Here is a 24,841-nt window from a genome sequence, read left to right on the forward strand (position 1 = left end):
TTGGTAGTGGTTCAAAGTCAAAAGGCCAGGTCTAGTCCTATTCAAATGATATAATAAACAGTCTTCAAATCGAAATCTCCCTTGAGGAGCTGATGTTTACTTAAAAAAAAAAAAAAATTATGTTAGCTAGAAAAGAATAACATTTGCATCCTTTATTGTTTTTTTTTTTTTTTAATTCCTAAAGTCCTGGAAGATGTCTACCAGTGGAAAAGGCCATTGCTTGATTATATGAGAAAATAACTTTATTCTCTTTTTAAATTCAGTCTGAAATTGGTTTTAGAAAGACCAGAAGAAGCTTTGCAAAGCATGAGTCCCTAACGATAGCAATCACTTCCAGACTCCTTAAGGAATCACATTGTAATATGCCCAAGTTTACTTTTTAATCTAATTCTGTTCTCTGTAATGCTTATATTTCTACTGTTTGTTGGAGGTTGATACTGTCTTTTTGTACACCTTGAAAGAGATAATAGATTTTTTTTTTGGAAAATATTTTTTAAATTATATTAATCAAATATAGAGGCTTGCTTTGCCACCATCCCAATTCACTTTTAAACACATGGGCAATTTGATAGACATATATAACTGGTCATCTGGAGGACAGAAGGAATCAGAAGACATTTCTAAGATTAACCAACAGGGGGCTCTCTTAAATATCCCAGATATACTGACTTCCTACCATTCCAAATTCCATTCAAATCTAACTTCAATTCTGAAAAGAGTTTCAGTTGGAAATTTAACTTTTGATTGCCTAATAACTTCTGCCCTCAAAATGTTTAACTCTTAGTTCCTTGTGATTCTGCCTGGTAAAACCTGGAGCTAACTATGATACCAACTCTAAAGAATAAATTCTCAGCTGACTATGTGTGGAGGTGAACTAGAGAACTGAGTCAGTTATCTGGATAATTTAGTCAACATGTATTAATTGCGTATCTAATATGTACAAAAAAATGAGACAAAAGTAAAGTTTAAGGGTTTAAATTTGCTGAATATGACCTCATTTCTAAACTATGCTACCAGTATGGAAGGCTTTAATGAATTTAGTTTCCAAAAGAGAAGAGAAATTGATATGATTTAAAGGGACAGGCATAGGAATAAAATGTGTGTTTCAATGTAAGCTCTATAGCAGTCTTTTTTTCTCTACTTAGAAATATTACCATTAAGTCTCATCCATGTACTAGTGTTGTATTCATAGGTTGTATTTCCCATGCTTCAGTCCAACAGGCAATGTAACTCCCTAAGAAAAGATTTGATTGAGGAAGAATCAGAAATTAGAATGTGGAACTAGAACATATTTACATATGAGGCATTGAGGATCCTAGATATTTCTTCAAGTTGCAAAGATATAGTCCTGTGACATTTTATATTTTCTGTCCTTCCCTAAAAGTACCCTGTATCTAGTATTTTCACCTGTGAAAAGAAAGTATCAAACTCCAACATTTCTTTCTTGATTCTGGAATATAGTCACTAAATAAAAGATTAACTGCAACAGAAATATCTAGAGGAAAGTCTAGTATATTATTTTCCTAGAAATGGTTTGATTTGTGAAAATAGTATATTTTTCTGTGGCTTAGAACACCTAAATGTTCTGCACCAAACACAGAGATTCAGTTTTGTTACAAGATAATATATACTCAATATTAAAGAAAATTTGTAAAGCACATTTAAAATGGAAGATAGTGATCTATATTCCTGTTATTCAGAGATAACTTATCATGGCTAATATTTTGGTATATTTTTCCTACAGTCTTTTTAATTAGCTGTTTTGGGAAAGCTATAATTATTTGGTATCTAAGCAATTGTACAAACTTAAAGTTGTCTCTTTTAACAGATTACAAAAATAATAAATATTTGCTGATGCTGACTTGAACAGAAAAGTAAAAAGAAAAAAATTAAAATTACTCTGAATTTCACCATCATATTCTGTAGACCTGTTTGTTCTGCATTTTTCCCCAGCCTATTTAATTTTAAAACACATACAAAATAGGAAAATTTGGATATAATATTTTTCATTTCTTGATTGTTGTCTTTATCACTTTGATTGTCCCCCTGATTTAGTTGCTTCTATACAATTATTATAGATATAAAGGATGTTCACTAAAGATTCTCAGCAATAGAAGTAAACATTCTGCTCTTCTCTGAAACTCTGTGTTTTGAGAAGGGAAAACTTAAGTAATTCTTCACTGCAATGTTCTAATAATTGTGTTTGCTAACAAATGCCAGACCTGAATAGCATCAGTCACTGTTTTAAACGGGCATTAGAGATGTCACCTGAACTGTGAAGGGTGGACCACAATATAATCATTTCCTGATACTGAGAATGAAATGAAAGCCAGAGGGAAATAATTCAATGGGGCGTTTTGAGTTTGGGGCCCAAGTAAGTTTAAAAAGATATGTAGTTTCATTTATAGTATCTCTGTTTTTGAGTTCCAAATTTTGACTCATCACTCAGTAGGCTTACATAAGCTTTCAAATAAACTTTTCAAGAAAGTAGTGCTATTATAAATCTTTACATAGATGTCTTTCTGTTATCCTAATGTGAAAAAGGTGATGGAAGCATGCATACAGTTTGAGGACCACAGCTTTTCCCTCTCAACAACAGGTACTGCTTTGTTTTGCTTCAGAATTTAGTCAGATAAGTCTTAGGAAAGCCGGTATGGCTACTAACTTAGTTTTATTTGGGCTCTAATAATTGTAGGATAGTGCTTGATCTTCATCATTACAAAGTTTTGCCAGAATATATTAAAATAATATATTTACTTAGTGATGTATTCTTAGAACCTAGCTGTCATTTTGAATACTGAGATTGTTTCTTTCACTCACATTTTCCTTAACCTTATCTTTGACTATTGTGTATTTTTCAAATACAGTCTTTCTCAAGTCCATTTATAAGTTGTAGTTGTTGTTGTTCAGTTGTTCAGTCGTGTCCAACTCTTTTCAACTGCATGGACTGCAGCCCACCAGGCTTCCCTGTCCTTCACCACCTCCCAGAGTTTGCTCAAACTCATGTCCATTGAGTTGATGATGCCATCCAACCATCTCATCCTCTGTTGTCCCCTTCTCCTCCTGCCTTCAGTCTTTCCTAGCATCAGGGTCTTTTCCAATGAGACAGTTCTTCACATCAAGTGGCCTAAGTATTGGAATTTCAGCTTTAGCATCAGTCCTTCCAATGAATACTCAGGGTTGATTTCCTTTAGGATTGACTGATTTAATCTCCTTGCTGTTCAAGGGACTCTCAAGAGTCTTTTCCAGCCCCACAGTTCAAAATCATCAATTCTACAACAATAAGTTGTAGATAATCTCTCAATTCTCTGACTTCCAACATGCCTTCCCCTTCCTATCATTTCTCATTTCCATGTTCTGGACACTTCTCTTGTCATCCATATCACTGACCTAATTTTTCTGCAATGACAATTTCACCTTTAATGCAAACTTTCATTTTGTTTGCATTTTTAGTTTTCTCACTGTCTTTCCTCACCATCTATCTCCTTATCATCTCATCTGAGCATCCCTTCATCTTACCCAGTTGTCTCCTAATGGCTTGCTGATCCTTTTCATTAGAGTCCTTGATGTTCAACATTCTACTAAAGATGCTAATTTCCTAATTGTCTCATGGTCATTGTGAAAGTTCTGTATTTCTGAGCACTGGTCTTTTCTAAAAAAGAGCTTTTCATAGGTCACGCATTGTTGAAACTTTTGTTGTGTTTGCATGCCTGAGTGCTAAGTCACTTCAGTTTTGTTCAACTCTTTGCAACCCCATGGACCACAGCCCACCAGGCTCCTCTATCCATGGGGATTCTCCAGGCAAGAATAATGGAATGGGTTGCTTTGCCCTCCTCCAGGGGATCTTCCGGACCCAGGGATCAAACCCTCATCTCCTACATCTCCTGCATCCACAGGCGGTTTCTTTTCCAATAGTGCCACCTGGGAAGCCCTTTGTTATATTTATTCATCTCAAAAGGTGGAAGCATATCCAGCATTCTGTGTATATTGCAGGTTGCTTTTTATGCTCTACTTTAGCTGTACTCTAATCTTTGTCCTGGAACATCATCCAGATGACAAATTGATAAACACAGCTCTTATATTAATTCTTTTCTAGCATATTTATTGTCTTATGGCCCTACTGTCCTGACGATTTTTCTCCCACCACATTGCTTAGCTCATTGGCATTCTAAAAGATGAAAGACATACAATATTAGAATTCTAAGAATGTGTTCCAAATAGAATTTTGCCAGTCTCCACTGATCCTATGTTTTACATATGGGACTCCAATTCCTATGGTGATATGTGCTATTATCTGCCTTCCACTCTTAGTTGTTATCACCATCATCATCATCATTCTGCCTTCCACTCTGGATCTCCCCGGTTATTTTGTGGCAATTGCTATCTCTATATTATTGCAGACAAAAGAGAAGTCTCCATACGTAGCTAGAAGGGGAGAAGACAGGTGAGGAAGGAAATCCTTCACAGTATTCAGCTGCATGAGTGGAAAGGGGTGCTGCCTAGTCCTTTGGGCTGAGTCTTTGATTCTGAAATCAGATGGCTGAAGAAAGGACGAGAAGCCTATTTCTATCTGCTTTAAGATAGGCAAAGTCTCTGGTTCAGTAGTTCAGCAGTGCAAGTGGTCTCACCACTGGCATTTTCCAATTAAATTCCACCTGTCTTAAAGGAAATTACTCTTTAACTGTTTGTCACCATGTGCCGGTCAGTCCCTACTATTTTAAGCATTTTAGTCTTTTTTTTTTTTTTTTCTGTGTCTTCAAGCATATTTAGTGACAGGCTCCAAGAGGTGGTTAGGTGTTGCCAACCAGATGCCATTTTTAAACCAAAAGTCAAGATTTGCATCAAGAACCTCACATCGAAAGTTTGCGTTCAAATTCTCCCTCAGAGCGTGACCTCTGTCTGTGACTTCTTCTTCACATTTGCGTCTTTACCTGGAAATGGTAACAGACCTGAAAGGAGGAAATTTATTTTTAGTCTTGCCATTTGCAAGGCCCTTTGAGCTTCTAAGAATATGTTTAGAGTCACAAAATGTAAATCAATCATTTATCATAAAGAGAGATTTCAAAATATTATTTTTCCATTTGGGGATTTTTTTCATTGTCTAAACCACACCTTGGTTCTTTATAAAAGGAATTTTGGACTTTACACCATAGGAAAAAAAGTTTCTATTGGCTTGAATTGCGGGTAAGGAGGTGTGCAAATGGCCTCAAGTTATACATTTTTTGCAGAGGAAATATCCTCCAGATGCTCAAGTCAGCCTTTTCTTGGCAGACAAGTAAGAACCATACCGAAACTGAGTCTAAAATCTTTAACAAAAGGTTTCCACAATCACTTACCTTTGGAACAGACATTAATTAAAAGAAACAATCATATCCCCTGTGATCAGAGTTTAACTACTATGAATCAGAGTTCACCACACAATTAACACTTCGAACTGATTAGCAAATGGAAATCATAGCAAGAAATTTTGAGGTTAAAATAGTGAATGGACATATTCTCTCACCCAGCTCACTGTCCCTTATCTTTTAGAAGAAAAAAAAAAAAAAAAGCACTTCAGTCATAATGAACTGGGCAGATTTTGTTTTCCGTGAGGTGTTTGCCATTACATATTGCACATAATGTATGGCACTGTTAGGAGGAAAAAATTGGAGTCAAAGTGGCTGGAAAGTTAGGTCTGCTCTGTAGCACTGTGAGATTGTTGACATCTGCCGAGGTTGGAGCGCTCAGTAAGCAGGAAATGGGGTGTCACTCTGAGTGGTAGTTTACCATTATCCTGGCATCCTAATGAAGTGTCTGCAGTGCTCAGAGCTTCTGGATGGCATCTTAACGCACGGCTAAGCAAAAGCACTTCTCTCCCTGTCACTGTCATCCATCTGCCTGCACCCTACTGCAGCCAATGGGATGGAACCATGCTGCAATGCGCTAGAAGCCATTTAGAGTTGCACATTGCATAATCAGTCCCATCAAATATGTAAAAAATGGCTATTATTGGTTATTTTCTTCAAACTCTGGCACCTGGAGTTTGATCCATTAAAGTTAAACTTTTCCAAGTGCTGTTTATGATATTAATTCTACATTCCCTCCACTACCTAAATGGGAATGAGTTGCATCTTCATTATCTTAAGTCCTGTTAATGGACTGAAAGAGTTGTATGAATATTCATTAAAAACTTCACTGTACATCACACTTGGTGAATCCATCAATTTGCCATAGAATGGAATGGTCATTTTCTTTTAGATAACCATTTTTAAGAAAAGGACAAAAAATAAGATCAACTCAAATCACAGATTGGTTGTTTTCATCTTTGAGCACATCATTTAGTGCGCTGGGATAGTTTGAGGTCTTTGGCTAAATTTCTTTAAAGACACAGTGCATTTTACCAAATACATTTGCAGTTTAAGCTAGTATTGTCAATGCCAGATGATTAAATTTGGTGCTTTAACATCACCTCTGACAAAACTGGCATGCAGTGGAGAAAAGGATATCTGTTATTAGATGGCATAAGTAGAGTAAGGCATGTGTGTTGTTCTCCCAAAACTTCTAGATGGATCACGTGTGGTCCTCTGGACATGGTTGCAAAGCAGCTGGGATGTGTGGCAAGAACTGATGTGGTAAGATGGCCGCAAAGTTGAGGAGGTGCTTTCTGCAAGAGGGGCAACGAGAATCTGCTAAACTGGAGGTGGGATGGTGGGTTGGGGTTAGATAAACACGAGGGCATAACTTAATTCGGTTGCATCAGGACTTTTTTCACAGACATTAAAAACTATGGTAAACAGAACAGCAGGGAGGCTTGTACTGCAGCACAGTGGGAAGCTTAGCGCGTCTGCCTGCACTCTGCCTGGCTCAACCACTGCTAGGAGTCTCCGAATTTCATTAGCACTCCACAATTCACCCAGTTCCCCAGAAAAGGAGAAAACCCAGGCAGCAGAGCCCCTCACTAATTATGGTAAATGCTCCCAGGTTACAGTTTTGGGGGGGAACAATGATGGCAGAATGATGTTAAGCTAGAACAAAAGAGTCATTCTGAAAGTTACAAAAAAAAATAAAAGGGATTGTTTGTTTGTTTTAAATCAGTGCAGTCTTTCAACGCGTAAGACAGTGTTTTAGAATATTAGACCACCTCTTTACTATGAAATTTTAGATGACCTAATCAAAATGTGTGCAGCTCTTCTTGAGCAGTGAAAGTACAGGTTGGTTTCACAAGTGATATCCCTCACTCCACCCCCTGCTCCCAAATTTATGGAAGTTCATCTCACAAATCTCTGAAATAGAAATTGTATCCTTTGGAAGAAATTTGTAATAATACAGAAATTAGTATGGAATCAAATGTAACAAGATAGGCAAACTACTGTAGATTACTACAAAATACTGCATGTCAAATTCAAGTTGTTATCTCCCTCTCAAAGAATGGAGTTATTTGAGGAAAATATTAGTTTTTTCAAAGGGAGAGTGGTCTGCTATTGATGCCCATAAACATTTTAAATGGTACCGTTTTTTTAATGGAATGATAGGTGTTTATTTTTGCTAAATCCGGCCTTGGCAATCTGGTTTCTTCACTCGTATCCCCCCAGCTGCTGTCAGCATTACAGCACATCAGCTTTCCTTCATGTACGGATATTTCTCCAGAACTCATTTGCAAGAGTCGAAGCAATATTAAACACCACATCCAAACCTCTTTTAAACACACAAAGAGATGGGAAAACACTTCAGAACTAGACCATTGAGAAAATCCTCCTTTCAAATTTACTGTTTGCTTCGCATGCTAGTGTAAAATATCCCACAAAGTCCCGTTTGTGATCCATTTGAAACAATCTTGATTTGCTTAAATTGTCACATTCTTCTTGCACATTTCTTCCTAAATGCAAAAATGGCAAAGAATTCTCCTCCCTCTTCATTATAAAAGTGCAGAATTTCTGGTTTGTTTATTCCTAATGGAACACTTGAGAAAGAAGGAAATATATAAATATCTCCTTCAGAAGATTAGTTGTCTCAATCTTTTTAAAAGAGAGTATTTGTTCATTTCTTCCCCATTGTAAACAATTGGACTTTTCATTGTAATTTTCCATTGTCAAATTAATGCATTTCACTTTACTGTCTTGGTCCCATGGTTCCAAAACATTGTCCTTTCTAATATCCTTATTTCTTCTATATTTATATATTGATGTATGTCATTTAGGACATAAATAGTTAGGGAAAGAACCTAAGCTCCTTTTTAAACAAATTTGTTGGAGGAACCTGCTGCTTCGTTGTAACTTACTGGAACAGAACTTGAAAAAACTCACAATCTAACAAAGTAAACTATATTTTACTTCTTATGAGAACACATTCCCAAGCAAAGTATTTCAGGCAAAAAATGGCATACATGTTTTGAGTATTTCAAACCAGGCATCAGAAATTTTGTCTAATCGACTGGTAAATATTCTATTGACAAGGTCAAGAACAGAGAAAATTTTGGCCCCCAAGACAGAAGAGAGAATAAGCAAAAAAAGAAATGTGGACAGTTTATCAACTTCAATTTCTAAACTACTACGCAGTCCCTTTACAGAATGTAGATGAAAATCCCCTAACTACTCAGAAAGTATGTCCATGTTTGCCTACCACATATGTGATTCTTCAAAAATTACATCAAGGATGTTAATGAAAAATATGGCTAATAATTTCAGGAAACTATAAAGAGAAAGAAGAGAGAGAGGGAGAGGAAAGCAAGCTGTGGCAAAAAACCTGGGCTCAGCAGCTTTCTGAGGGGAATGGTGAAATGTGACTATGTGATTTATAATGAGAAAAGGTATCTACAACATACAATTTTCTACCTAGCTGCAAATAATAATTCATAGTGATGTCCCTTCCAGATAAAAGACCTTTGCTATGTAGGACCCATGTGGTAAAATGATCATGATAAATGTCAGACCAGTGCAGGTAACGGCTTTACAAACCATTAAGATTAGCTGGCTCTTTTTGCCGATGATAACAGTAAGCATGCTGTGACTCTATGTGGTAATAATATCTCAGTCCTGATAAATACCAGAGCCAGGCAGAGGTGTTTATCATTCCCAGTTCAGAAATGCTGACTAAAGTTACCACATGTTGCCTGTTTTTCTTCTTTTACAATAGTCTTACAATTAACAAAAAGAAAGCTGAATCATAAAATTATTTTATTCTCCATTTCTTTAAGGATTCTAATGCTTGTGAACTCTCCCCTGTTCTCAGCGTCACGGTGTAGCCAACACAAATGAACTGGCTGGAGAAACAGTTCACCATACTAACCAATATCTCCTCTTGAGAGGTCTTTTGTTCAAAATGAATAGTTATGGATAAAGTTGAATATGCTTCTTCAAAAAAGTGGAGAGGAGAAAATATTTCTTCCTTCACATTTTTCTTGTGTAACAGATCCTAGTTGTTTTCAGGTGGGACTTTTTAAATCCCCAGTAAATTTTGTCTACCAACAAAAAGAGGTAGACACATATTAAAAACTTTAAATCTAAAAAAGTATTTGTAGAATTGCCACCCTCATGAAAATGTACAAAGATAATGCTAATATAAATAGCAACTTGAGTATTTGAAAAGAATTACTGGTTTATGATTAGAAAGATGTCAAATGACTCAAAACGATAAGCCTGTTTTTTGTTTTTTTTTTAAGAAAAAAGCTTGTAAAACCAGATATGTAAGGATAAATATAGTTTACAGAAAATTCTCACAGGAGAACTAAATAAACTACAGAACTTTATTTTCTCAGCACTCACTATCGCCTGAGGATGAATTAGTATCATTTGTAAGTTACAGAAATGTACTTGGCCACCATGACACTTCCAAAATTACTTTGAAAACAAGAAATTTTAGGGAGGATAATACGATCATGCTTTTCCTGTGAAGACTGCCGCCATTACCTTACTCTTTGATTCAGACAAAGAAAGGCATTGCTGCAAAACTGAGGAAATTTGTTTTCAGAGACAATTTCAGTTTGGTGAATTTTAGAAAATGTTATCATCCTAAGATTAACTGCACCAAAGCAACCAACTCCAATATTCTTGCCTGGAGAATCCCACGAACAGAGGAGCCTGGTGGGTTACAATCCACGGGGTCACAAAGAGTCAGACATGACTGAAGTGACTTGGCACGTACGCACACACGTCGACTTATGAATTAGAATCAAGTTCCCTTTGATAATGGGCTGCTTTCTAAGTATTCACAAAGCCAATACATACTATGGACTATTCCTGTTTAGGAAACAGCACTAAAGAGTAACATTTATGGCTTCATATGATTTGGAAAATAACCTTCAACTATGAACAGTCAGGGCAGATAGGATGATTCAAAAGAAAGATTTTAATGGGAAGGGTACTTACATTCAGTAAGGGTACTTACAATATGTGCATTTATGTACATTGAAACAAAATTCTACATACAATTCTATGATATATGTATATGGATTGTGTGTGTGTGTGTGTCTGTGTTTAAGTAGGAACTGGAAGCATTAAGAGTCCAAGCAACTTGCCCCAACTGTACTATAGAGCACGATTTCTAACCTAATTTTTTCAGACTCCTTCATGATATACCATTTCTCTTAATTTATAGCAGGAGTTTAAAGCATCTGTCTATTTTTATCCATTTGTAAGTCTTGAATATTCTCCCTTTCCCCCTAGTGTTTCTCCCTGAAGTAAATGTTAGTTATTTAAAGAAATTTATCAAGCGATTGTTGTCATGAATTGGATGATCCTTTAACACCTAACTCAGATTTTATAATTAAAAAGCATGTCCTCAAAGATTTGCATCCAATTGTAGGGTACACTAAAAAAATAAATAAATAAATAAAACGTTCTTTGAAGATAAGCATCCCTCCTACAAGCTAGGATAGTCTGTAACTAAATTCTGAAATGGTGATGATACAAAGAATAGAAAGTGAATAGAAATTATACTGCTCTCTTCCAAATATAGCCTTGACATATAAGTGACAGCCGTTTTTTTCATACAGGATGCTCTAGACATCCCAGCATAACTTTCAGAAGCAGAACAGCTGTGATGTATATTGACCTCCTCAAAACAAAGGGGTACAGTTATCCTTTTAGAGTTACAGATAAACAGAATGAATAGTACTACTATTATGTTGTTTACTGGGAGAATCTGGTCTTTTATTCCCCTGGGTGAACCTACATATCAAAGCAGAGTTAATTTTGATATATGATTTAACTTGTGACTATAAATAAGTTAAGAATAATAAATGCATAGATGATAAAGCTGGAAAAGTGTCTAGGGGTCATCGGGTCTGGGGTTTTGCACTGCACAGAACTCTTTCCATCATTGTATAACTTTATCTTATCTCTGCAAAAAAGGCATTTGGCTGTAAATGTCCTTGTTTTAGTAGCAACATTTCATGCAGATAAATGCAAATGTAACCATCATAAACCATATTTTTTAAAATGTGCCCTCAAAACCATGAATCAATGGAAAACTATAAAGCCACATCCTTATCATAACATTAAAGGCTATCACATCATGTAGGAGCTGTTACTTCTTTAAGGAGCCTAGAGTTGTTTTTGAAAAAGCTCATTTACAACAGAGTTTGGTATAATTTGAGAATATGGGGCCAGGTGAGTGAGGAATAGGCCTTAGTGAAAAAAACAGTTTACTATTTTAGTATATATGTGTATCCCATGTATATTTTCCAAAGGCATTTTTTGCAATTGGGTGACAAAAATGAAGTCCTCCAGAAAAGTTTTGTATGCAGTATGGGTTCACAGCTCAGACTGGAGAGGCTGTTGTAATCCGAGTGGGAACTAAAATGCAAGTATTAAAGTAGACGGGCTTCCCTGGTGGTTCAGCTGATAAAGAATCTGCCTGCAATGTGGGAGATCTAGGCTGGATCCCTGGGTTGGAAAGTTCCCCTGGAGAAGGGTACAGCTACCCACTCTAGTATTGTGGCCTGGAGCATCCATGAATTGCATAGTCCATTGGATCACAAAGAGTCGGAAACAACTGAGCAACTTTCACTCAAAGTAGATGCACAAAAGTAAATCAGAAGGGTGTGAAGGTAAGAGCAAATGTGAGTGGAAAAGGCCCAAATCATGGAGTGTTTTACTACTGGCAAGAGTTTGTATAAGTCTCTTAGCATACCATTTACCTAAGAGGTTCTCTAATTCTCTGTGTAGAAAAGGTTCATTTTCTCCCTTTTAGTCATAATGTAAAAGAGTCAGAGATATCTGAAAGTCTTCTCAAAACTCTCAATACTTCACAATAATGAGAAACCATATGCTGAAGGAGAAATATTAATAGAAAATGCTGTCTTTCAGATGCTCACTGAATCAATTGAAGACAGTTGACGCATCTTTAGTAAGCTGTGTCTGAATCTTAGCTCATTAACCACTCCTGTATTATGTATGCTGATTCCAGCTCCTAATATGACACATCAATAAACCAGATCTGAAAAGGTGTCATTTCGATTTTAAAGTATCCAATTGTATTTTTAGAAGTTCCTCCACTTAGAAGTGTTTGTGTTATTTCCTGATTTTACAAGCTATGGAAGAATGGGTACAGTATTGATTTGAAGGGGAATCTACTGCTTTCCTATAACCTTTTCAAACCTTCCTTCTGATTATGTTGTAAGAACAATAAATGGCTCCTCCTTGATAATATTTCAGCCCTCTCTAATCTATTGTCCAGTACCCCCTCCATGACTTAAGTATAACTTAACCACAGATATGTACGTACCACCGTTCCTTCCATTTCCTCAATTATGAGTCAAAGCAGAGAAAGAGAAAAAGAAAAATATTTCTATTAAGTAGTCTTCATGTAGGATGTTTCTTATCAGCAAATATGGAACAACCATGTACTTTTATAAAAATTCTTATACGGAACTAAGCTGCTCATCAACCAGATCACCAGCCTCTTAAATTATTTAGTGTGCTGTGAAATGTCGGGCAACCATAGCAAGTGTCTTGTCAACAGTTGGCACCAACTCATTTCAAGTATTAGGAACTACATTTTGAAGCTCATTATAACCAGGTGGTATGCCCGTGACTGAAAATAAAAGGTGAACCATATCTAGCATAGACCTCAAAAAAAGTGGGGGGATGGGGGAAGGAGTGATGAATATTTATACAGTACCTACATTTTGCTAGTCACTGTTAGGTACATTACATATTGTCTTGTTTAATCCATAAATCTGGCCTCTTTGACATTTTTCAAAGAAAATAAAAAACTTATCCAAGACCACACAAACCACACACATCACTTGTCCAAGACTGCTAAAACACTGTTGTGGAATTCAAACCAATGTCTGTCTGTCCCAGTCTGTGTTCAGGTCTTTCCTTTGTTTCCTAATTCTTTTTTTTTTTTTTAGTTTTTTAATTCAGTTAACCCACTGCTTCTGCTGCTAAGTCGTTTCAGTCGAGTCCGACTCTGCTACCCCATGGACTGTAGCCCACCAGGGTCCTATGTCCATGGGACTTTCCAGGCAAGAATACTGCCCTCCTCTAGAGGATCTTCCCCACCCAGGGATCAAATCCACATCTATTATGTCTCCTGCATTGGCAGGCAGGTTCTTTACCACCTAGAAAGCTCATTTTCTAGTGCCATCTAGAAACTCCATTTAACCCACTACATGCCAGTATAAGAGTTACCTCAGCTTATGGGAAAATTCTCAGTTTAATGGGACAAATCTACAGGCATTCACACCATGACCATACCATATGAAATGTTATATATCAATAAATAGAATGTCCTAAGTGCAATGGAACATAGAAGAGGGACTCTGCCTAGGGAGGTTCATAATTCTTTTATCTGGTGGTTAAAAAGACAGTAGAGCTTTAATTCCTGCCCAGATACCATAGCAGTGACCTTGCAATTATTTCCAATTAAGCAACCCCAACCTTTCTTAAACCTGCTCTGCCTGGGTCATATATTCCCTAAAACTGAAGTTTGCTGGATATGGCCATTTAGACCACTCTCCACTTACTGTCTGTCAAGCTTAGATCATGGCTGCTACTTCTATAGACCTCAATGTTAACGAATCCTTTTTTTTTTTTTTTTTTTTTTTTTTGAGACTCTGACACTAAACTAATCATCATTACTATGGCCAGAGTCTTCAATAAAATTAGAAAGGTCATCTCTCTTCCTTTCCCCTCCTCTCCCTCCCTCACCTTTCTCAGTTTCATCTTTATTACTTGAATCACAAGATCCTTGGGTAAATTAAACTACTAGCATCATGCCATTTTATGTAGAATGTACTCATCTCATAAATATATAAATGTATGTATGCTGTGTTGTTTAATCGCTAAGTCATTTTGCACCTAAATCATTTTGATTCTTTTGCAACCCCATGGACTCTAGCCTGCCAGGCTCCTCTGTCCATGGGGTTTCCCAAACAAGAATACTGGAGTGGGTTGCCATTTCTTTCTCCAGGAGATTTCCCTACCCAGGGGTTGAACCCATATCTCTTGCATTGGCAGAGGGGTTCTTTATCACTGAGCCACCAGGGAAGCTATGTATGTTTATGTATAGGATCACTGGTGTGTGTGGAATTAGCTTCAGATGGCTAGATACAAAGTCTCCAAGTATCCCTGCGTGCTCTGTCCTGAATATACTGTACTAATTTTGCTCTCATCTCTATTGGCTTGTTTTATTTCTGAGTTTCTCATATCCCATAGGCTCCAACTGGTCCTCTGAAGCATCACATTGTCCTACCGTCATTAAGCTTCAAGGGGGCTTTCTAGCCTTTTGGCAGAAAGATTAGATCTGCTGTTGCTATGATGTTGCAACTACCTTTTCTCTTTTTCTCTCCCCTTTGTCTCTTTCACTTGCAGTTGTCCAATCCATAGTATGTTGGAACTCTTCTAAGAATAACTGCAATTTTGAAAGCTCTGAGTGTGGGAAGCATTATTTATAGGCCTTTGTGGTTTTAAGAGGAAGAAGAACCACTTCTAAGCAGAGTTCTACTAGTAAGACTACCCCCACCATATTTTCATTTCACTTCAGTCGCTCAGTCGTGTCCGACTCTTTGTGACCCCATGAACCGCAGCACGCGAGGCCTCCCTGTCCATCACCAACTCCCAGAGTCCACCCAAACCCATGTCCATTGAGTCGGTGATGCCATCCAACCATCTCATCCTCTGTCGTCCCCTTCTCCTCCTGCCCTCAACCTCTCCCAGCATCAGGATCTTTTCAAATGAGGCAGCTCTTTGCATCAGGTGGCAAAATATTGGAGTCTCAGCTTCAACATCAGTCCTTCCAGTGAACACCCAGGACTGATCTCCTTTAGGATGGACTGGTTGGATCTCCTTGCAGTCCAAGGGACTCTCAAGAGTCTTCTCCAATACCACAGTTCAAAAGCATCAGTTCTTCTGCGCTCAGCTTTATTTATAGTCCAACTCTCACATCCATACATGACCACTGGAAAAACCATAGCCCTGACTAGATAGACCTTTGTTGACAAAGTAATGTCTCTGCTTTTTAATATGCTGTCTTTAGGTTAGTCATAACTTTCCTTCCAAGGAGTAAGTGTCTTTTAATTTCATGGCTGCAATCATCATCTGCAGTGATTTTGGAGGCCAGAAAAATAAAGTCAGCCACTGTTTCCCCATCTATTTGCCATGACATGATGGGACCGGATGCCATTATCTTAGTTTTCTGAATGTTGAACTTCAAGCCAACTTTTTCCCTCTCCTCTTTCACTTTCATCAAGAGGCCCTTTAGTCCTTCTTCACTTTCTGCCATATGGGTGGTTTCATCTGCATATCTGAGGTTATTGATATTTCTCCCGGCAATCTTGATTCCAGCTTGTGCTTGCTCCAGCCCAGCGTTTCTCATGATGTACTCTGCATATAAGTTAAATAAGCAGGGTGACAATATACAGCCTTGACATATGCCTTTTCCTACCTGGAACCAGTCTGATGTTCCATGTCCAGTTCTAACTGTTGCTTCCTGACCTGCGTACTGGTTTCTCAAGAGGCAGGTCAGGTAGTCTGGTATTCCCATCTCTTTCAGAATTTTCCACAGTTTATTGTGATCCACACAGTCAAAGGATTTGACATAGTCAATAAAGCAGAAATAGATGTTTTTTTGGAACTCTCTTGCTTTTTTGATGATCCAGCGGATGTTGGCAATTTGATCTCTGGTTCCTCTGCCTTTTCTAAAACTAGCTTGAACATCTGGAGGTTCACAGTTCACCTATTGCTGAAGCCTGGCTTGGAGAATTTTAAGCATCACTTACTAGCGTGTGAGATAAACGCAATTGTGCGGTAGTTTGAGCATTCTTTGGCATTGCCTTTCTTTGGGATTGGAATGAAAACTGACCTTTTCCAGTCCTGTGGCTACTGCTGAGTTTTCCAAATTTGCTGGCATATTGAGGGCAGCACTTTCACAGCATCATCTTTCAGTATTTGAAATAGCTCTATTTTAGCCAAATACTATCTTCTACAGGATATTTTCCTGTAATTCCTTAGAAAAAGTTTCCTTTGCAATAGTGTATTAAGAAGAAAAAAAACTGCCAGTTTCTACACTCTTTCTTCAGGACTGGCCTGATAGCTCCACAGATAGAAAGAAACTGTTTATACTGTGTGTTCAACCCTCCATGGCCTCAGTTCTCAAGACCATCTCATAGCACAACTATAAGTCATCTACTTTCTAAACAGAAAGGCCAAAAGGCTACGAAGATAAGTTATCCCCCTGTACACAGCCTCCCCAGAAGTCCCACATGACACTCTGACTACAGTCTCATTGGGCTGACTGTGGCAGCTGCCACTCCAGCTGCCAAGGAAGGGAGGAATTGATCTCTTTTAGCTGCATATGGCCATCTCCTCAACAGTGGGACGGTCTAGCTAAGGAGGAAGAGAATGGATATTGGGTGGTGTGTGCCTCACATATTGTTCTCTCATCTACTATCTTTTCTAGCAGTGACTTCTTTAGAATCATCAGGAACTCTGTGCTAGAAGTTAGAAGTAAAGTACGGAAAAGAAATGTATCTGAGTCAATTATATAAAGAGCTTAAATTCAAGAAATTATTATAATTCTGGGCCCTTGTTAAAACTCTGGTAAGATAAATTCTCTAGCATACTAAGTAAATCAATTCTTATTGTGCCATCCATGCCCAGAAAGGCAATAAGTCACAAAATGAAAGAAAACAATCTACGTGATATTTAGTTTAGAACAAGTTCCTATTTTTTTTAAATGTATGTGACTAAGCATTTTGCTTTCAAAGTTATTTGCATTTTTTTTGTTTGTTTCACAGCAAAAATGAAATGTATTAGGGAGGAAAAATAGCATAGAACTAATAAAAAAAATCTTCAGTCCTCCACAAAATTAAGCAAAAAAATAGAATATTGGTAATTGAATCAGAATGTATGTCCTTGTGTGTTTATTTTCTAATGCTGCTATAACAAATTATCACAAACTCAGTGGCTCCAAACTGTAAAAACTTATTATCTTACGTTCCTAAAGACCAGAAGTCTGAAGTCTGCTTTGTAGAGCAAAAATCAAGGTGCTGGCAGGCATGTGTTCCTTCTGGAAGCTCTTTCCTCAGCTTTTCTGGGGTTTAGAGGCTATCTTTACTTCTAGACCCATGGAGAATCACATAGCCATAGCTCCTTTTGCTTTCCTTGACATATCCCCTTCTCTCTCTGACTCTGATCCTCCTGCTTCCCTCCTAGCCACCACTGTGATTACATTGGGCCATCCAGATAATCCAGAATAATCCCCCTATCTCAGAATCCCTAATTTAATTAGGGATTAAATCCCTAATATGTGGAAGGTAAGGTATTCACAGGTTCCAGAGATTAGGTCATGGACATCTTTGGGAGGCCATTATTTACTCTGCCACAACTTACAAAATAGTAAAGCACTTATGAAAACTGATTCAATACTTGATCTTAACAAGAAGTTCATGTCAGAGCCACACTGTTGCTGCTTTCATTTTCCCTTGATCTTATTCACAGTCAAAATAAAGAAACTTCATGATGCTGATTTTCAGATTTATTCCCTTTGGCTGCTAATCATAGCTTTATGTTTTATATTTGCTAAGACTTAGTCCCAAATTCTTCTTAGAAAATTCCCTCATGCACCTGAGGAATCGTATTCTTTTCTAACCGTTGTTTTGTTTTGTTTTAATTTCATTTCTCAGAAAAGCAAGACAACAACACAAGAATCGAAGCTATAAAGTCTCTTGTACAAAAACTCCCTCCACCAAATCGTGACACCATGAAGGTCCTCTTTGGACACCTAACTAAGTAAGTTGTAAACGTTTCTGGTTGTGTTTGTCATATTCTCATTTCCTAAATGACCAATATTTAATTTTAAGTCTCTAGTATAAGAGTTTCTGAATGCATTGGTCTCAGATTTCCCCCTCTAGCTGATCTAAGTCTTCCTTCAGAAGCTGGGAAATGTACTTGAGGTAGGAAAGAAGACCTATAAAAGGAACTTTCAAAATAATCTCCTTTTCCTGACTTTTCAACAAGTACATGTTTGCTGACTGATTGCCAGAACTGTAGCCAGAGCCCTGGAATGGGCTGGGTTTACTTTGTTATTTTAGTATGATGGCAGGAGCTGAAATGATTTAGACATGAGTTCAAAACCTAGAGCCATCGTGTACCAAGAGTGATGACCACATATAAGTGACTTAAACTCTCTGATATTCAATTCCTTCATCTATAAGACATTGATGCCAATAAACAAGGTGACATCTATGTAAACTGCTAAGAGAAAAAAAAGACAGTGAAAAGACCTAGAGGCCACGCAAAGCTCGGTGTGTTTGATAAGCATAAAGCAGATCTAACTGGCTAGAGCCTCATGGATGAGGGACCTGGGGGTGGAGCTGAGGTCGTAGATGTTGGACCAGTGTAAAACCACATAGGTTCTTGTGGGCCACAGTGAGAAAGTGGAATTCCATTATAAATACAGTGATGAACCATAAAGTGTGTGAAATTGAGGAATTTTATACAAGATCACCCTGGCTGACAGATGGAGAATGATTTCCAAAAGTGAAAGCCAGGAGACCTATACGGAGAAGACCATGGTAGTTCAGGCAAAAAGTAATGGTAGTTTCTCTGGAAGTCTTAAAGAAGTTTTTTGATGATGGGTCAAGTCAGATTTGCTGATAGTTCGGATGCAGTGGAGAAAGGAAAGGAGAAATTAAATGTTCCTCTTAGGGTTTGGTTTGGAGCAAATGGAGAAATGATGGTGTAACCTAGATGAGTAAAACTGGGAGAAGGAAGAGGTTGAATAGGAAGAACTGACTGGACAGCTGTGTTTTGGACACTTTAAGTTTGCAGTGATTGTTCCTCATTTGTCTTGTGTTAACACCTTCTTCAGATAATGCAGAGTGCAATATAAGTGATGAGGTTTTAGCTTTCATCACATACATATAGTAATGTTGAAGCCTGATAGATCAGGCAGTTTTGCTTTTGTGAGATTAAATCTCTTTAATCACCCATTCCTTGGGTTGAGTCATTCCTATAGATTATTCAATTAACCCACTACATAATTTTTAATTGTAAGTATAATGCATGGAATTGCATACGTGAAAAATTTAGGCAACTATCATGCTTATAAATCAAATTTGCTTTCCAATCACTCTTAGCCTGCTGAGCAGAAATAACTAACACTTTTTGTATCTACCCTTCCAGACCTGTTCCTAATCCTAAAGACATGCAAATATACCTGTGTGTGCTTGTTTATTGCATTAGAGTATACTTTGTGTATACTCTATATTGTATAGAATATATTGTTCTGCAACTATCTTGCAACTCATGGACAGCTTCCCATTTCGTTAAGCAGGTATCTGATTCTTTCTAACAATGGCATAGTATTCCATGGGATGGATAATCTATAATTTGCTTCACTGGTCACTACATCAGGAAACATATTTCAATCTAATTCATCATATTTCCTCCTTACTTATTTCACTCCCACCAGTGGGAGCTGTATCAAAGTTCAGAAGATCCTTTATTGTTAGAATGCCCCTGCTTGTCACGTCTACATACTGGCTTTGGTGGGAAACCCAGTGTGGTTTCTTGGTGAAAAGATGTTGGGTTTTGAAGAAATAGAGATCTACAGTCAAATTCTTGTTCTATACTTTATACTCCCTTTATGATCTCAAACACATAAAATCATATTAAATAATATCAACCATATCTTGTGATTATGAGAATTAAATAAGATAGTGCATATAAAAAGTCTGGCACAAGGTAAGCATTCCTCAAATGCTAATTCTTTTCCCTTAGGTTCCAGACATACCATGAAAGGAGTTTCAAGTTGCATGTAAATACTGGAGTGCTTATCTCAGTAACTCTAACTGGACAAAGTCATAAAGCAAATGGAAAAGTATACTCTTTAGTGCTATGTAATACCTAGTAAATATCCATTACTCAGTCTCAAGGATGCCTTTGTTTTTTCAACTGAAAGAACAACTATAAAATGAAGAAGCTGAGAATCAGCTAAATCCTACTTTGAACACACACACACACACACTGCAGAGAGTCTATCCAATTAAAAACTTTGAAAGGTTGAGAATCATTCCACACAATCTCAGTATTAGCAATTAGTGCCTGATCGTGTCTCATATCTAAATTAATTCCCTAATTTTGTTAGAACTTTCGTTCAGTTCAGTAGAGATGGAAATAGATGTTTTTAATAGAGATTTGAGATAGGGTTATTTTATCACCTTCACAGTATCCACGTGATACAGTTTTCCATTTTAAATGGAGAGAAAAGTGTTGTTTGCTTGCCACCCACCTTTCCTGAGTTGTATGACCATATTCCACCCTGCAATGATTTATAAACAGGGTTTAATTATGCACAAGTGTGTGCACATGATTATATCTTGTTAAGCATTTCTTGCTAAGTTTTTGATAAACAGCCAATCGTGGCGTGTCATCAAAGCTTGAGAAGACTAAATAAGAAGATTGTTTAACGAGAATTTAAATGTATTCATGTTTGAAAGAATCATTAGAATGTTTTCCTTAGTCTTGATGTATTTGGTAGTTCTTCAGAAAACCTACCATCAACACTTGTATGTAGTGTTTATTCCAAATTGTTGCAAATATATATATATTTTGAAGTTTGTTTAGCAAAGGTCAGGGAATGCAATGAAGTGCCAAAAATTCCACTTGACCTACGTCGTATTCCATAGCCAGCAGAATAGAAGTCCATTTTTGCAAAGCTCTGAGTTAAACATTCCCTTGAAAGCAGAGCAACTCCCAACTGAGAAAGTTTAATGCACCACAATTGAAGTAGAAGCTGGATGCAGGTGCTATTCACAAAAGCCAGAACTTTTAAAGGGTTTTGATTATATTAAGCATGTGCATGCATGCTCAGTTGCTCAGTCGTGTCTCACTCTTTGTGACCCCATGAATTGTAGCCCACCAGGCTCCTTGTCCATAGAACTTTCCAGGCAAGAATACCGGCATGGGTTGCCATTTCCTTCTCCAGGGTATCTTCCTGACCCAGCGATGAAACCTGCATCTCTTGTATCTCCTGCATCCCCTGCATTGGCAAGTGGATTCTTTACCACTGCATCACCTGGGAATCCCATGTTAAGCATAAGATTACATAATAACCTCACAGGCTGAATAGTCTCATAGTCCAGAGTCCTCATTCTCGAGCATACTCATGGCAAAGTATGTGCTTCTGCTGTGACAGATTGAGACAAGGAATTCAGAATACACTATCGTCTCAAAATGTCATCAGCCAGAAATCTTTATTAATAGGCACTTTCACCAATTGACATTACAGTGATAAGCACTGGAAGGTCCTGTGATACCCTCTGAATCATATAAATGGCATGTTCTATCTCTGAAAAATATGTGGCCAATGCATGTTCCTTCGGCCTGCTTCTTTGAAAAGGCAGGCAGGCAAAGTGGAGATGAAGTTAATGGGAAGGCAGACCTAGAAAGGTAAGTGTTGTTTGTTGATGGGTAGTAGCTTGAGGTTGAGAGCTAGGCAGAGAGTTTATATAAGAAATAGAGAACCACTGAGTCTTTATCTGTTGGACATTTGCATGATGTGCTCCATGTTTATGAAAGAGTCCTCTAACAATAGAGTGTAGGGTGAATGAGATAGAAGAAGAAAAGAACCCAAGAAGCCACTTGGAGAGGTAGTTAGATTGGAGTGATGAATCTCAGATGGAAAGGAATGGTCCAAACCCTGCGACTTCTCAAAGGAAAATTCCACTCACTTTTTGTTTCTCTTTAACCCCCTTATTTAGAGAGCCATAGGGATAAGTCTGGGGTTTCAATGTTGAGTAATTGTAAAAATAGTTCCTTCAATAGCAGTAAAAAAGCAAAAGAAGACACTGTTTAGAAGGGTGCACTTTTTTCTCTATTTTGAAATACAGACAGGGAAAAAGCAAGATGAGGTTAGAGAAGAATAAGGAAATAGAGTGAACTCTGTTTTGTTGCTGTGAGTTGAAACAAGCCCTCTCGATCTGCTGGTGAGGATGTTCCAACCAGCACGGCGGGAAGCCATAAATGTAATAGAGCTCAAGAATGAAAGCCTTTCAGATCTTCTTGCCTTTTGAGCCAACCGTCTTATGCCATTACCTATCCTAAGTAATGGTGGGGGAGGCAGGTAGTTTATGCTAATGACATTTTACTATTTACATGAGTAGAAACTTGGAAACAACCTGAGCATTCAGTGACGGGATAGTTTTATAGAACATGGTAGTCATATCAGCTTAATAAAATGTAGTTCATAGCTAATTGTTTTTTTAATTAGGGAAATCCTTGCATTAAGTTAAAGTCAGGGATGCAATATTTTATATACTCAGAGTATAAGTGTAAATATGTGGGAAAGTTGTGCATTTAGAAAAGACTGTAAAGCTGCTTGCTGAGATGTTAATATTTCTTTGAGTTGTTGAATCACGAAAGAATTTTTTTTTCGTGTGTCTCTTCTTCTCTCCTAGCAGTGGGATAGAAAGAGACATGGGGTTTAAGAGAGACGGTAAAGAGAATAGACTTTGAAGTTAGGCAGAAGTGAATGTAAGCCTTGGCGCTGCCGCTTACCGGACATGTAACTGTGAACTGACTTAACTCTAAGCTTCCTTTTTCTCATCTGCAATACGGGATTCATAATACTACCTATTTCTGTGGTGAGGAGTAAAAGAAGAATCTTTTGAAAGAATCTTGCACAGTACCTAGCACATAGTAGGTTCTGGATAAGCATTATACATCAACATTTATTATTTTTATTATGTGAGAAACATAAAATAATTCCTAATGAAATAAATACAGGAAGAGCCGTGGAGGCTGGGTTGCCAAATTTCCTGACTTCCAGAAAAATTCTTTACCTCACCACAAGATCTTTTGCCAGAACCTGAGTTCCTATACTGGCCTGACTCAGTCAGCTTCCCCTGGTCCCGGTGAGGCTGCCTTTTTTACATGTCTGCAAACCACCTGATATCTCCATGCGGTGCCCAGTCCCTGTGTGAATTCCCCACACAATTCTGTGCTGTCACCAGCTCTCCATCAGCCTGATCGGAATCTTATCCCATGCTCTCAAATCCAACTGTTTTCACCTTCAAAGTGGTATCTTGCTGATAAGCCAGTCTGGTCCACTTGACTTCTAGGCAGGCACTGGGACACTGGTGACAGACACAGGTCCTCCTTCACTTCCTGTTCAGAGCCTTCTATTATAGCAGTTTCCTAGGACAGACAGTCCTCTTGCCTTGCTGTCTAACTTATCAGAATGCTTCTCACAGTGAGGATTTCCTACCAGGCAGGACAGCACACGGGCCATGTGGAAGCCTGCTAAGTGAGATAATCTGAAGCCAGTAGGGCCTTACCCTTGGCCTCAAATCCCCAGTGTAAACACTCCTAGAATTTTACCAGCTATATATCCACCTGCCATTGATGCTGACCTTTTCAAGTTCTAGAATTCCTGCTGCTGTTACTATAAATAAACTGTCCTAGCTATTGCTGAAGTCTTTTCTCACATTTTTATTTCCAGGATAAAAATAATACACGAGAATTACAGAAAACTTAGAAGATAAATACAACAGTATTTTTCACTGTTAAATCGAACTTGTTAGCCAGATTTACTCTGTGGCATGCATTTTGGAGGCCAAAACAATCTCAGATGTTTGAGGATGGGTGGGGGGAAGATGTAAAAGAACATTCAATCCCCAACGAGGTATATACATCGTCCAGAGAAAGTTAAAACATCTCAGAAATGTGTAGCATTTAGAGGTGCTTAAAATAATGTCATTCACTGAGTTTCGAAAACAGCTTTGGAAGAATATATTTGCTGCAGATTTTAGGTGCAAATAAACATTGTTGTAGGAGACTTGCACTTTGTAAAGTAGGCTAAGAAAAGCGTCCAGCTATTCTTTGAATTCCAAGGTGAAAAAATGATATGGCTGAATAGACAGATCTCATGGAAGCATGCCAGTTGAATGCTTCATTGAAAGGTGAAACTGTTGAGCTGTGGCTATTTTGTGAGAGTAAACCGATATTTAAAGCTTCTCTGTGGTCTTCATGGATGTTAAAGAAAATATTCTACAAAGGCATGTCAGAAGAACTCCAATGACGATGACCTAGAAATACAGGGATTGTATGAGGAAATGATGCTGAGGAAATAATTCATCTACCAGCCTGTAAAATGGTACTGTGGGTGTTTCTGAGATTTGGGGAGGGAGTGGGGATGAGGCATGGCCTGAGGTGGACTGGAAAGCCTGTGAGTCCTCGCCCTTCTCCCTGGTTAAGGGTGATGGCTGGTGAAGCTCTGCCCCGCATCAGGCCTCTGAGAGCTCTGCTCTGCTGCGCCTTGGAGCAGGCGGTGTTTTCCTGTGCTGCCTTACTTGGCAGTCCACCCTTTTTCTGTACACTTTGGTCTCTCACCCAACCACAATACCTGATATCCAAAG

The 24,841-nt window shown here is 37.9% G+C and overlaps 1 protein-coding gene across 1 annotated transcript in view; it reads left to right on the forward strand.

The window, feature by feature from the left end:
• Nucleotides 1-24,841, forward strand: part of ARHGAP15 (Rho GTPase activating protein 15) — a 677,158-nt gene that overhangs the window by 598,816 nt on the left and 53,501 nt on the right. The window contains exon 13 of the mRNA XM_065927842.1: nucleotides 18,107-18,212. Within this exon, the coding sequence (XP_065783914.1) occupies nucleotides 18,107-18,212 (106 nt within the window). The remainder of the gene's footprint in view (nucleotides 1-18,106; nucleotides 18,213-24,841) is intronic.

The sequence above is a fragment of the Muntiacus reevesi genome, chromosome 3 (genome assembly GCF_963930625.1).
Source record: "Muntiacus reevesi chromosome 3, mMunRee1.1, whole genome shotgun sequence".
Lineage (NCBI taxonomy): Eukaryota > Metazoa > Chordata > Mammalia > Artiodactyla > Cervidae > Muntiacus > Muntiacus reevesi.